This window comes from Peromyscus eremicus, chromosome 15, assembly GCF_949786415.1.
Source record: "Peromyscus eremicus chromosome 15, PerEre_H2_v1, whole genome shotgun sequence".
In the NCBI taxonomy this organism is placed as follows: domain Eukaryota; kingdom Metazoa; phylum Chordata; class Mammalia; order Rodentia; family Cricetidae; genus Peromyscus; species Peromyscus eremicus.
Genome location: NC_081431.1, coordinates 74,793,841 through 74,808,315, shown reverse-complemented (window position 1 = coordinate 74,808,315; position 14,475 = coordinate 74,793,841). Strand labels below are relative to the sequence as shown.

Sequence of the window (14,475 nt, the reverse complement as noted above, 5' to 3'; positions counted from 1 at the left end):
ACTTTCCACTATTTTAAATCCTTCAGTACCAAAATAACATTGCAGTTTGTACTTCCCTTCTCTAGTTTTTTGCTTCTCTATCATTTCTGAGATATAATCTTGCCTTTCATACACTACCAACCAACGGCCAGCTCCACTCTTCACTAACTACCAATCAATGACCACTGTGTGTTCAACGTACCTGACATGACAATCACTTTAATGGCTAAGCCATCTCCTCAATCCAGACACTTTTAGATTATTTGGATGAAATCACTATAGCTACAAGGGTCTAATAAAGAGGTAAAGAAGAGAATCATAGGTTGAAGTGAGTATGAAAAAAAGGCACAGAGAAATGCAACATGGTTTATCATGAAGAGTGGCAAAGGAGGCATGAGTGAAGGCTATAGGAGCTGGACATGGGAGAAAAACATCATTTCCCCCAAAGGATCCAGAAGAAACCTGGCCAAACTGACACTTTGATTTTAATCCCAGTTGGCACTTCCAGGCTACCAACTATAAGATATGGAAATATAGAATATATATATGATAAGATAAAAGGATGGATTGTCTATTTTTAAAGAGCAACTTGTTTAAAATGTTTTACATTGGTATAGATTTTAGTTTATTGATACAAATTTAAAGTTAATTTTGTTATACTGTATGTATACTTCTACTTTCATTTAAGGTATTATGTTTATATAACTCATTTAAATTGTAATGGATAATTAAGAAATATAGATTAATAATTAGTCTTCTATAATAGTCAAACTTACAGTCATGTTAAGTTTTCTAGGTATACATAGATATAATTCAATTAGGTAGGTAATCTTCAAACATTTCAAAGACCTACAGAATATGGCATTCAAAATGTTTTAAAACCTTAGACTTTCTGGACAATGAAACAAGTCTGCTCCTGGCAGCACTGATTTACTTCAGAGAGGAGGATGGGCATCGAAGATACTCCATATGGAATTTATCTTCTTCTTGGCAAAAATAGCCATTTGGGCAAGAAATTGCTCTTGTCTAGACTGCTTGAGAAAATGTTATATCAACTGGACATGCAGGACCCATAAAAAAGTGACCACTGAACTTTGCAAGACAAGATGGTCCTTCAGGTTCTTGCTTCACAGAAGAAACTGCTAGACATTCTACAGGTCACGGAGAGAAGCAACTGAGAGACTCTAGACCTGTAGGCTGAAGAATGGATATTCCAACATTGCAGAAGAACTTTGGGTGACTGTCCAGACAGCCAGCTGTCTTTATGATTCTAGATTTTTAGAGTTGCTCACAACGCATTTCCTGTTTACTTAGGTAATATTATATCCTTTTGGAGTCTTTGATATAGTTGAAGACTAGATAGCTATAATTTTCCTTAGTTATGATAAAAGATAAGTTAGATATGAAACCTTAGACTCACAAATATAGGATAGATAGCATATTTTCTTTAATTTTGCCAAATATAAATAGACTAGATATTGTAACTGTAATTCTTGCTTGATAACTATTTTGTTATATATAATTTTACTATGTTGAAGTTAAAACCTTCCATTTAAATAGAAAGGGGAAATGATGGGAATGTCGTTCTGTATGCTGTGAATGTGTTGCTCTGATTGTTTGATAAATAAAATGCTGATTGGCCAGTAGCCAGGCAGGAGGTATAAGCAGAATAAGCAGATAAGGAGAATTCTGCGAACAGGAAGAAGGCTGAGTGAGGAGACATCAGCCTGCCATCCAGAGAGCAACATGGAATGGCACACAGGTAAAGCCATGGAACACGTGGCAACATATAGATTAACAGAAATGGGCTGAGTTTAAGTGTAAGAGCTAGTCAGTAGTTCGCCTTAGCTAATGATTGAGCAGTTTTAATTGATATAAGCTTCTGAGAGATTATTTTATAAGCAGCTGTGGGGTCCGTGGGGCTGGGCAGGACTAGAGAAAATTTCCAGCTACAATCAACCTACAGAGATGAAAGATAATGAATTTATGTTTTAAGCAATTTAAGTTATTTAAACTTGCAGTAGTGTGTTATTCTGACCACATGAAGTAATGTGTCCTTATTGGTTTTGCATGTAAGAAAAGACAAGTGGTAAGCTCCTTTTTATGTGGATATTGAAGGAAAATAGTAAGATGAGGACAAAAATCAATGGGGCTGGAGAGATGGCGCCCATGGTTAAGAGCACTTGCTGCTGCTATTCCAGAGGACATTAGTGTGGTTCCCAGCACCCACAAAGCTAATTCTTGCTTCAGGGAATCTGACACCCTCTTTTGTCCTCTACAAGCACTCACACACAAAGGATGTGTGCAAATGCACAAGTGCGCACGCATGCTCACACACACACACACACAACCCCCCCCCCCACATACACACACGGGGGGATCAGAATAAAATCTTTCTTTTTAAAGAAAATAATTAGAGGAGAAATTAGGAGGACAAGAATTACTAAGAACTATTAACATCTCATTTTCTACAATATTGTCCTCACATCTTTTTCTTAATGCTGTCAGCATAATGCATTCTTAGAATTCAAGGAAGACACTACTTGACCATTTATGAATCAAAATAAAATTATAATGTATGCTGGTAGATAAGAAAATACCTGCCCCTTTTCAGGAAACTAAAAGGCTTATCATAATAAAATAACCAGTTGAGCCATCTAGTTATGTTGAAACTATTATACCTTAAGAAAAATACTGTTCATTATGCATTGCAGGTTTATGTAATTGCACCATAGCAATTTGTTCAAATGACCCCTTTTAAGAAAAAGAATAAGATATCTTGAGGAAAATGAGACATTTGATCTTGCTGTGAATCCCAAATGATTGCATTCTCATCATTTATAAAGTCTAAAAAAATACCCTGAGAATTTGAATATGTTCATAGGCAAAAAGCCATCCTCCCAATTAGTGCCCAATCAGTACGATGAAGAGAAGTGATGTAGGTAGAGATGTTTACTCTCTCAGTCTATTCAGCTGCCTTGAGACAGCAAGCATGATACATCTCTTGGAGACACACTTTCATTTCTAATCCCTTTGTTTCTTTCTTATTATTTTTCCCTTGTTACAATTGTGAATCAAATGTCGTAATAAGCATTGTGATTTGCTTGCATTAATTACCTTAATCCATAGATATATAATGATGAGGACAGAGATACAAATTCTTTCTTTTATTCAAATTGGAAAAATTCAAATCTTTCCAATATCTAGCATTTGATTAGACTATAATACAGCTACATTACCCTTTCTACAGTTCAAAAAATACATGAAATGAAAAATTTGAAGCTTGAAACAATTTTGTATCAAAGCAGAGAAAGTCACGGCTCTTTTCTATGAGAAATAGTTGAATCATGTGGTGATTCCTGCAGTAAATGTGCAATTGAGATGAGAAAGAGTGATATGTATAGTTTCTTATTCAAAGAATAACAAGGAAGTTTCAGTCGTTTTAGTTAATGCATGCAGTAAATGTGAGTTGAAACAAGGAAGAGAGATAGGTATAGTTTCCTTATTTGGAGAATAACAAGGAAGTTTTGGTCATTTTAGGTAATGGTCAAGCAAAACACATACAGTATTTGAAAAAAACTAAGACCTGTGGTTCTTCTCATTTATTGCAGAGACTCTTGGGTTGGATCCAGAAGTTGCTAAAGCAAATACCTTGGGTTTTGTTGGATGCCTTTCTTCAGTCCAATACAACCACATAGCCCCATTGAAGGCAGCCCTCCGCCATGCTAGCATTGCACCTGTGATTGTCCAAGGGACCTTGACAGAATCCAACTGTGGCTCCATGGTGGACTCTGATATGAATGCAGTGACCACTGTGCATTCTTCTTCAGGTACTTCCCAGAGGATGCTCTCTTTAGTTTTCATCACTTCTTCTGTCTTACAGACCTAAATGTTTGACCAACAGCACTCAGCTTGTTACCTTGCATAGGTGGTTACAAACTGTAACTGGCTTCTCATGGGTCATATCTTCATTCAGAATACACTCTGACAGAAGCAAGTTAAAGGAGAAAAAGTTTATTCTGCTTCACAGTTCAAGAATCCAATTCATCATAATAGGGAATCAAGACGACAGGAGCTTGAAGCAGCTGGTCATGTCACATACACAGTTAGGAATCAGAGCATGATGGACTCATGCCAGTACTCAGATCATTCCTTATTTATACAGTCCAGGATCCCATCCAGAGAGCTGTGCCAACCACAGTGGGTAGCTCTTCTCACCTCAGTTAAGAAATCAAGATAATCCTGCAAGCATACCCAGGAGCCTGTATCTCAGGTGATTCTAGATTCTGTCAAAAATTTTGACTATTGCCAGATGGTGGTGGTGCATGCCTTTAATCCCAGCACTCGGGAGGATCTCTGTGAGTTTGAGGCCAGCCTGGTCTCCAAAGCGGGTTCCAGGAAAGGCGCGAAGCTACACAGAGAAACCCTGTCTCGAAAAACCAAAAAAAAAAAAAAAAATTGACTATTAATACTAACCATCACACGTACAGTGGTGAACTGAAATAAACAAAAAAAGGATAAGAACACTAGAATACTAATTACTTTAATTAATAGTAAATTTTAAATATGAAATTTAACAATATATATTAATTAATGTGTAGTTCCATGTAGTACATATCATGCACATATACATAATATGTATGTGAATTAGTATACCAGTATTATTTAAGTAGAAAATTATGTGAGGATTAAAGTATTTAGGGGGCATGAAAACATCAGAATGGGGACTTAGATAATATTAAATTCAGTATTAGGCTCTAGCATTTTGAAGGAAGAAGTAATAAAATTATAGACATATAAAGTATAAAATGTGATAATTTATATGTATTATATGATGATTGTTTTTATTAAATTAGTAATAAGGGCTTAGAAACAAGGCTTAATGGCTAAAATGCTTGTTGTACAATCATGCGGACCCAAGTTCAATCGCCAGCAACCAGACAAAAGCTGGATATAGCAGTGAGTGTTTGTAACATAGTGCATGGGCAAAGATGAGAGATATCTGGGGCTTCCCAAACAGACAACCTCTCTGAATTAGTGACCTCCAGATTCAGTCAAAGATGTAGCCTCAAAAATTGCCAATAAAAATGATTTTAAAAAGTCAGGAATAAATCTCTTGCCTCCACACTGGCCCTCATGGAATAACATACCAGCATATACACATGCATCATTCACATACATAAATACATACATACATATATACATACATATATACATACATACATATATACATACATACATATATATACATACATAAATGCATATTCTGCACATATTCATTTTACCTAGTTATACTGTATGTGCTTATGTGTTTGATGAGGACATTTGACCATAAAAATATATTTGTTCATTTTATGATTTTGTTTATTTGTGACAAAATTTGTATTTTTTAACCAACAAAGCCCAAGCTACTGTCAAGTATCATTATGTTCTGCTATCAGTTTTGTCTCTTTCTTTTTTAGATTCTGAATATTGGTGAAAACATACATTCCTTTTCTTTATTATGGCCGACTTATCCCACTTGATGGGATGTTTTCATTCACATTCTTTTTAAATGAAGATACCAACTTTTTGTGATTGAGAAATATTCCAGTGTGTGTTTGTATGAATATATGTGTGTATGTATATGTGTGTTTGTATAAGTATGAATGTATATTCATGTGGGTAGAAGCACAATTTCTTTTCACACTCATCCATTGATACTTAAGTTGCTTCCACATCTTTGCTATTGTGAATAATACTAAAATGATCATGGATATCAACATAGGAACCACAGTCGCTGACTTCACATTATATTGGAAAAGCATAATAACCAAAATCATAAAATACTGCCATAGAAACAGATACAAAGACAAAGGCAATAGATTAGAGAGCACAGAAGTAAACATAGGCGTGTGTGATCAGCCCATGTTTGGCAAGCATTGGGGGAAAGGGCAGTCTCTTTATAAGGGACTTGGGGTTGGCTAGCTACAAGAAAATCATGCAATTGGAAAATGTTCTTACTCTATAAAAATACTTGACATAGAAATCATTAATTGGTTTATAAGTCTTGAAATTAAAATTTGTAGAAAGATAACTACAGAAAAAGTATCCTTGACATTAGTCTTGAAAATGCTATGTATTGATATGACTAAATGCATACAGTGAAAGCGAAAGTAAGTGAGTGAGTAAAACGAAGTTTAGAACTGGCTCTGCACAGCAAATGAAATGATCAGCAAAATGAAAAAAAATCTGTGGGCTGTGAGGAAAGATTTGTCGACTCTATCTCTTCATAGTCAATTTTCAAGAATTTATTAACTGATTTAACTCAGCAGCCAGAAAACAAATAACCTAATTAAAATTAGACAAAGCATTCAAATATACATTTTTCCAAAGTGACATAAAAATGGCCAATAGAAAAGTACCACATGAAAAGTGTGGCCATATGAAAAGTGCCAACACCATCAATCATTAGGGACGGCAAAGTCTGTGGCAATGAAATGCTTCCTTCCTTATCACTCTCAGGGTATCTGTTCTCAAAAGGCGAGGGGTGGAAGTTAGAAAGAAGATTCATTACCAATAGTTCTCAAGAAAAGAGAAATATTTGTGTATATGTGTGTGCACTTACTATTGCACATGTATCATCCATTTATCACATATCCATTTATCATCTATCTATCTATCTATCTATCTATCTATCTATCTATCTATCTAATCTGCATAAAGAAGCATAGGGGCTAGCCAGCACAATGAAAGGAATTGGGGGAAATAGGGCTTGAGGACTTGATTGTGTCCTCTGTTAGAAGGAATTGAGGCAAGGCAGGCAAGCTTGAGCCCTTTAGAGCTGGATCTGTTGAGTAACTTTGGGCAAACCTGTTCTATGGAGATTACTTATAGCTGTACCAGAATGGTCTCTGGTGTTTGATGAAGAGGCACATTGAGTTGGGGAGTGTGAGTCAAATAGCAGGGTGGTTGGGGATGAAGGCTGTGAACTGATTAGTTTGTGTGTGTGAAAGGCATACTGTGTGTAAAGCACTTACTATCCCTGGAATTAATTAGCCTAGCACTGTGTGACACTATTCCTGAGGAGATGTGAAAAAAAAAATCTGTTAACTTCAGACAGAGAACTGGTGGCAGACCAAAACTAGGAGACCCCAAAATTCCAATATGATGAACAAGTAAGTTTTGTTGGGGCCATTTACAGGACTATGGGTGATGGGTCACTCACAGGAATAGAAATGACTCAAAGACAGCTTCATGTCCAAAGCCTATCCCAGCGTGGGTAATAACTCATATAGGCTGAAACTCTGGAGCACACTGTAGAACTTGTAGGCAGCTCAATAGGTCAGAGAGAACCTCTTGCAGGCAGCCTTAATCTCTGTTCCTTCCAGGCAGCTCTGATGGTCTGAGAACCTTCCAGGCAGCTTGACTGATAAGAGAGTGTCTCTAATCAGTCATTACTGCCTATATAAGCTTGACTACCACATCTAGTCAGCTTCAGGGACTTATGGGAGTTCCTGGGTTGTTTACTTGCTGAGTCTTAAGGAACCTCCCTTTAGAACATCCAGTTTTAACTCCCCTGCAGGGAGATTGTATCACCTCCAAGAAAGTTGTTTCACACCTGGGAAAGGTGTTCATACCCTGGCCAGCAAGGTCTCCAAATGAGTGATAAAATTCAGGAAAAAAAGTTTTAAAGTATTAGTTTACAACATTAACTCTGATGTATCAGTATTCAGCTACAGACTGATATCATACATAGAGTCTTGATTCTAACTGATCTTTGACACCCTCAGTTGGCAGAAGGCCTTTCTCAAAGGAAATGTGTAAGTACTATTACATATTTTTGGTGAGATCTAGCATTTAGTATTGGGTGAAAACTCACCTTTGCTTAGTCATCAAGCAATGTCTAGTATTATATTTAAAAATGGGAGTCCTTATGATGTAGATACGAAAATGTATATATACATATATAGTATTAAATTATTGACAAAGATATGGTACTAGATAAGTAGATAGACAGATAAATGGTCTGTAGATGGATGGTAGACAGCAGGTGGAGGATGGATACACATACCTGGATGTGTTTATGCATCTAGGCTATGGCATTTATTTTTGAAGGTGGGAGAATTAAAGCTAAGATTGATTTTAAAATATAGTATTCAATGTTGATCAGTTCTAAAAAGGATACAATCTTGAAACATGTCATCACTGTGATAAGAGTTACTTTGTAGAACCTGACCACCAACCGTACTATTGAAAATGTTACCTTAGCAGATCTGAAATGTTTTCTCTGTAGGATTAGTAAACACTAGAGAATTAGAGTTAATAAAGTAAATTAATATGTATTAACCTATCAACATCAAAACATATTAGAAATGGAGAAATCTGGGTTAACATCAGAACTATGTTATTTACAATGTTAAAAGTGGTGCACAAAATAAATAAATTTGGAACCAGTATGATCTGTGGAGAAAAAGGGACAATATTAGCTGTAGACAGTTAAGATTCGAGTATTCATGGAGAAGCAGGAGGAATTCCAGGAAGGAAGCTTGACACAGGAGTATGCCAGAGTAAGGAGGCTGTAAGGACACGGGAGGTAGAATACCTAAAGGTTTGCCATGCCCACCATTACTGCTCTCCGTTCCTGACTCCTTCCTACCTTCCTGCTTCTCTCTCTGCCTTACTACCTCCCTTCCTGCCTTCCTGTCAGTCTCCCTACCAGTCTCTCTCTCTCTCTCTCTCTCTCTCTCTCTCCCTCCCTCCCTCCCTCCCTCCCTCCCTCCCTCCCTTCCTCCGTTCTTCCTTCCCTCCCTAATTCTTCCCTCCCATTTGCCCTCTGTCTCATTCTGAATCCCTGTGGCCCAGATTCCCCTCTTAAGATTTCCTGCCGCCTTCTCTTTAGACCTCTCTATCTCCTTCCCTAGTGAAGTGAGGCCTGCAAGGCTGGAGGGACTCTCCTCTCTCCCAGACCCTGGATTAGGCACAAAAGACATCCAAACACCTGTTTTCACTGAATAACCCTTTATTAAGTGGTAAAATGTTGCGGACTTTCCCCTATCCTCACATTTCCCCAGAGTACTCTTGAGTAGAAGCAGCAGGAAATATTAGTTAGAAGGATAGAGGAAAGAGAAAAAGAAAATACAGGATAGCCTCCAGAGGGCCTGGATCCTAACCCATTGGGCTCTGACTGTCTCTGCCAAAGGGTTTTTAAAGGAATGTCAAGGGGTGGAGCAAAAGACCTCCTCCCAGCACAGCAAAGTGCATACCATCTCAGACACCTTCACTCAGACCCATGGTCCAATCATCCTCTTTATGCAGACCTGCTGGGCAAAGCTACTGGGAAACCTAAACGGGCTCCAACAATGAAGAAAAAACGTGGCTGCTTTCTGACCCAGGCAGCAAAACAACAACCACCAATGGCCTTGCAGTTATAATTTTTAAGAAGAGAAAAGGGGGAGGTCTCTGTTAAAATGGGCTAGGATGTGGTGGTGTATTTCGATTGACCATGCTAAGGAGGTGAACCGAAGGGAGCTTTCGATTCCCAGACTTCGATAGTCATCCTCAAGAATGAGTCTGGCATAAGAAAATGTCCAAATAAGGTAATAGACCTTGGTGGCTAGCTTTTGGGATGTAATCTATGGTTTACAAGGGAGAGTAGAGGAAGAAGGGTAAAACCTGGCAGAGCCATGTTACCAGGCCCAGGCCTTCTTCTTCATTCTTTTCTTCTGTCCCTAGCTATATCTTTCTCCGTCCTTTCCCTCCTTTCACCCTTTCCTTTTTCCCTCCCTGTCTCCCTCACTTCAAGGCTTCCTATCTCTCTTTCGCTCTCATTTTTTTTTCTTCCCCTGCCTCCCATCCTCTATGACATGGCAAGTTCACGGTCACCTTCCACTACATAGCAAGTTAAAGCCCAGCCTGCGATATATGAGACCCTGTCTCAAAAGAAAAATAAATTGGGCTACAGTAATTGCTCAGAGGTTAAGAGTAGACCCTGGGCAGCTGCTCTTCTGGTGAGGGATGCTCTGAGGTGTAAATTCTTCCAGTGCTTTGGCCGTCCTTGTTAGTAGACTCGGGTCCTCCTCATGCAGCTGAAGAGGACACTGAGGCACAGGGGAAAGTGTGCTTCAAGTAAAAAGCAGTTCTCATTCCTAGGAATTCTCCAGCAAGGCAGAGAAGGATGAGGGGGTGACTGAAGGAAGATGCATGGGCCAGGCACCACCCTCACCAGCTCAAGACTTCTCATAACTTCTTTAGAAGCTAATGAATTATGGGTTGTAAGCAGGACGTTTTATTCATCTTTAAATATTTATGAAGTGTGTGCATGCACATGTCATGAAGTGTGTAGAGGTGAGAGGACACGGTTTTGAGAGGCGGGTCTCTTTTTCACCTTGTTTTAGAGGCACAGGCTCCCCTGCATCCTACACCTGATCTGCATATGTGACCAGCTACTCCCTCACTGGGATTAGAGATTGGAGCCCCAGAATTCAGCTTTTAATGTGGGCTCTGGAGTTCAATTCAGCTCATCATTTTAAATGCCATTTATTTAGGTTCCTTTCAAAATGCCAGTTCATATCTCACTGCAGGACTCTTGTTACACTGCACTGTTGTACACTGAGTATGTTCTCCCTGTGGTCGAGTGAAGAATGAAATTTACATTTTGGTCTTTTCTTCTGTCTAGATCCCTTTGGAAAAACAGACGAGCGTGAACCACTCACAAATGCAGTCCGGAGTGACTCTGCAGTCATTGGAGGTAACCTGTCTTCATTACTGAAAGCAGGAAAGATATCTATGATCCTGTGCTCTGCAGAAAAGTACCTGAAGCCTTCCTTACCCATGATCGTCTAGCACCCAGAACCAGGCATTGTCTGTCAAGCTCTTAGCCTCTTTATGCACGCTGAAAGATTAATACCAGGCTCTCCTCAGTGCCAGCAGCTCTGGGGCTTCATTCTGCCTCCAATTCAGCAGGCAGCTGAACTCAGCCAACAGCTGGAGCATTGACTCACTGACAGGCAACCTGCACCTTGCTCATTGCATCCAGTTGTCACTTCTAAAGCACAAACAAAACAGACCAATAAAATTGCATATGGGAAGAAGTCACAGTGGGGCAGACAGATGGATGGAGCTGCAGCCGTTTTCAGTTTTCCTTTATGGAGTGATTTGGGTTAGATCTAATGAGCGGGGTGACGCCTACACGACTGAAGTTCCAAATCCAGCAGCCCATCTGGTTATGGGTGGAGAGTTCGCCTGCTCTGCTTATAGCTCATCTCCCACCACCTTCCCTTGCTTTACAGTTCTTGAGCTATGTGTTGGTCTCACCCTGCTTCACTCTTTATTCTGTCTTAGCTTGTCTAATGCCTGCAGGAATTTGATGTTCCCATCTGGGTCTTGCAGCATGGAATGACTCCCAAGTTTTGTTTAATGTAAGATGCTTGGGATATGAAAATCCATTTCCATTGGTGACTTATAACCATAGCAGGTGCCTCATCCCTGCCTTTTGGCAGCTGGGATGAATGAATCCACACCAGATGGAGTTCTTTAAAAGTCGGCAGGAGTCGTTCATTTTACTTCTATTTAATTAGCTCCAGTTCTGGGTCAGACCTCTACTAAACATAGAGATACAGGATGAGAGATATAGTTACTGCTTTCCTAGAATGAGCAGACTGGGTAAGAAGGAGATAGGCAAGCAGGCAGCAGTAACAGCACAGAAGCTGGTTCCAAAGAAGAATGGGAACAGAAGGACTCTACCACAGTAGCATCCCAGAGCAGGAAAACCATGATCTTTCCTTAGGGAAATACTTAAAACATCCATGTGAGCTGAATACCTGATTTTTCTGTGAAATCAGTACATGTCACAGAGAATTTTATAACTCTCTCTCTTCTTGTAAGTTTTCATTTGATGAGGAAAGACTGTGGGTTCTGGCCTTCCTCACTCATTGCTCATTGGCAAGCTCCATTGAGTCTTTCTAAGAATGGGAAGGTTATCACAGCCCCACAGCAGATCCTGGGAAGCTTGCCCAGCTTCCAGTCTGCAATAGCTCCTTCAACCCAGCAGTAGAAAACAGGCAACCTCTGCTACATTGTAAAGCTCTAGTTCATGCTTCAGATTCATTCATTGCCACTCATTTGCCTTGTTCTAAAATAGTTGGGAAACATGTTACACAATGATCTTAGAATAGATGACAAAAGTAAGTGGTCTTAGTTATGGTCACAACTTTTAAAATTTTGTGGAAGATAGGTCCATATATTTAACTTTATGATATCTATTCACATAAATAATAATTAACAATAACCAACAACTTAGAAAATATGAAATATGCAAATATGTAAACTTTACCATAAACAAAATTATTTTTAGTGACCAAAACTTAAATGTTTTATCACTATTAATTATTAATTTTGTGTGCATACTGTTTGTTGCTTAGTGGCTTGATTTTTTTTGTTTATTTATTTTAAAATAAGGTCTCACAATATATCCCATAATGGAGAAATGGCAGAGAACTCAAGAGAAATCTTGCATCAAAACAAGTGGAAGGCAAGAACAGACTCCTAAGTTGTTCTTTGACATCTACACAGGTGGTATGGCAGCCAAGCACCTACACATACACACACACACACACACACACACACACACAGGGGTGGTGGTGGTGGCATTTAGATCAAGGGATTCTTGGCAAGGCTTAGTGTGTTTTAAATCTCGGAAGTCTGGATTTGATCCCTAGCAACGAAAGCAAAACAACTCAGAAACCACACAGACCCTTTGTTGTTCTAACTCATAACTCATAACTTTCTAGGAGAAACAGCCTTTCTCCCTCACTACTCTGCTTGCAGGGGATTTTGTTGAAACTGCAGGTCAAGGGCTTCTCAGCAGGTCTTTATTTCTGCATACAGAGATCTGTGTTTGTGTGCTTGCTTTTTTCCTCCAAAGTATGTGCCTGTGTAGATTGAATTTTCTCAGTGACAGCTTTCTTCTCTGTCCCCCTCTTTTCCCTACAGGTGTCATAGCAGTGGTGACGTTTATCACCTTTTGTATCATCGGCATCATGACGCGCTTCCTCTATCAGCATAAGCAGTCACACCGTACCAATCAGATGAAGGAGAAGGAATACCCAGAGAACTTGGACAGTTCCTTTAGAAATGACATTGACTTGCAAAACACAACCAGCGAGTGCAAACGGGAATACTTCATCTGAGATGCCACAGGGTCACCTGGTCCTCTTTTTTTTGTGGGTTCCCCCCCCATTTTCTCTTCTCTTTCCTGTCTTTTAATTTAGGTATTCTCTTTCTCTCTTTCGCCATTAATTTTCTGGAACACACCTGCATCCACCGAGAGCATTGATCTCCTTCACCCAGCTCAGGAGATCAGGTAGCTGTAGCTACTGTAGTCCACTGATACATGCATCATAGTGAAAGTGAGCACTGGAGACACAGATTTCACTGTTGTCAACAAGGAAGAGCATGTGTGTACACGTGCATATTCGACGTTTGTGGTTGAGTTCTTAAACTTCACTCTGCAGTTTCTCAGGCACTTTGTCTTGCCAGCTCCCTTTAGACTGGAGCTCTGCAGCATTGCCTTTAACAATTGTCTCCAACATGCTGCCCCATACCATACTGGTAGGTCCTATGGCCTGAGAGGAGAAAAGTGGTAGGTGTGTGTGTGTGACAGAGACAGAGTCAGATTAGCCTTTAAGCAAAGAGTCTGTTAGGGAGCCCAATAGAGCAGGAGGGAATGAAGTAAATCCACCCAGAGAAAGCAATGTTTGTTCTTTTTAGGTCCCTTGTGATAGAGTAGGGAGGTTGGGAGACATTATGGCACAAAGAAATTCTTCTGAAGCAGACATCATCTAACCAGTCTTAGAGACATTTATTAATATATTTTTTTAATTTTGCTTCTTTTTCTGGGTTTTTTGTTTGTTTGTTTGTTTTGTGTGTGTGTGTGTGGCTGAAGCAGGTATTTGTAAAGTAGCCAGGACATTCTTTCCTAAGACATCAATTAAAGAGCAATGAGCTGAGTGAGTGTGAGACACCTGGCAAGGCCACAGTCGTATGTCCTGCCTTTAGCCTTCTCCATTTAGGACTTAAATATCTGGAAACATCTGACTCCATGTGTGCACAGGGTAACTTGGCTCCCTTGAGAGCTGTGGAGAGAGAGGGTATACATCTGTCTGATGTTGGAGCCCTTCATAACACCTGTGAAAACAAAGGGACTGTACGTAGAGAGCCTAGCTTATAAGAACATCCAGCTGGGGGACCCAGAGCAGGAGACTCTTCTGGCCTGTTTGTTTTGGTAGCATTTTACAAGCAAGCAGAGACATCTGTGTTAGTTTAATGTTGACACCATAAGTATCCCCTGACTCCATTAATCATCCTTTCCATAGAGTTTCAGTACTTTCCAATATGGAATAACTGAGCATTTACTGAGTTATCTATAGAATAGCGAGCAGTTACTTTGTGCCTCTCTTGCTGTTCTGGTTTGAGGCATGGATTCAGTACCCTGAAACTGGGAGGCTTTAAGAAAGC

General features: G+C 39.5%; 1 protein-coding gene across 3 annotated transcripts in view; it reads left to right on the top strand.

Annotated features, from left to right (window-relative positions):
- Cntnap5 (contactin associated protein family member 5) overlaps nt 1-13,761 on the top strand; it is a 920,429-nt gene extending 906,668 nt beyond the window's left edge. For all 3 annotated transcript variants that reach the window (XM_059280761.1, XM_059280759.1, XM_059280758.1), the window contains 3 exons: nt 3,591-3,809; nt 10,637-10,708; nt 12,952-13,761. In XM_059280761.1, the coding sequence (XP_059136744.1) occupies nt 3,591-3,809; nt 10,637-10,708; nt 12,952-13,148 (488 nt within the window). In that variant the 3' untranslated portion in view covers nt 13,149-13,761. The remainder of the gene's footprint in view (nt 1-3,590; nt 3,810-10,636; nt 10,709-12,951) is intronic.
- The last annotated feature ends 714 nt before the right edge of the window (nt 13,762-14,475 follow it).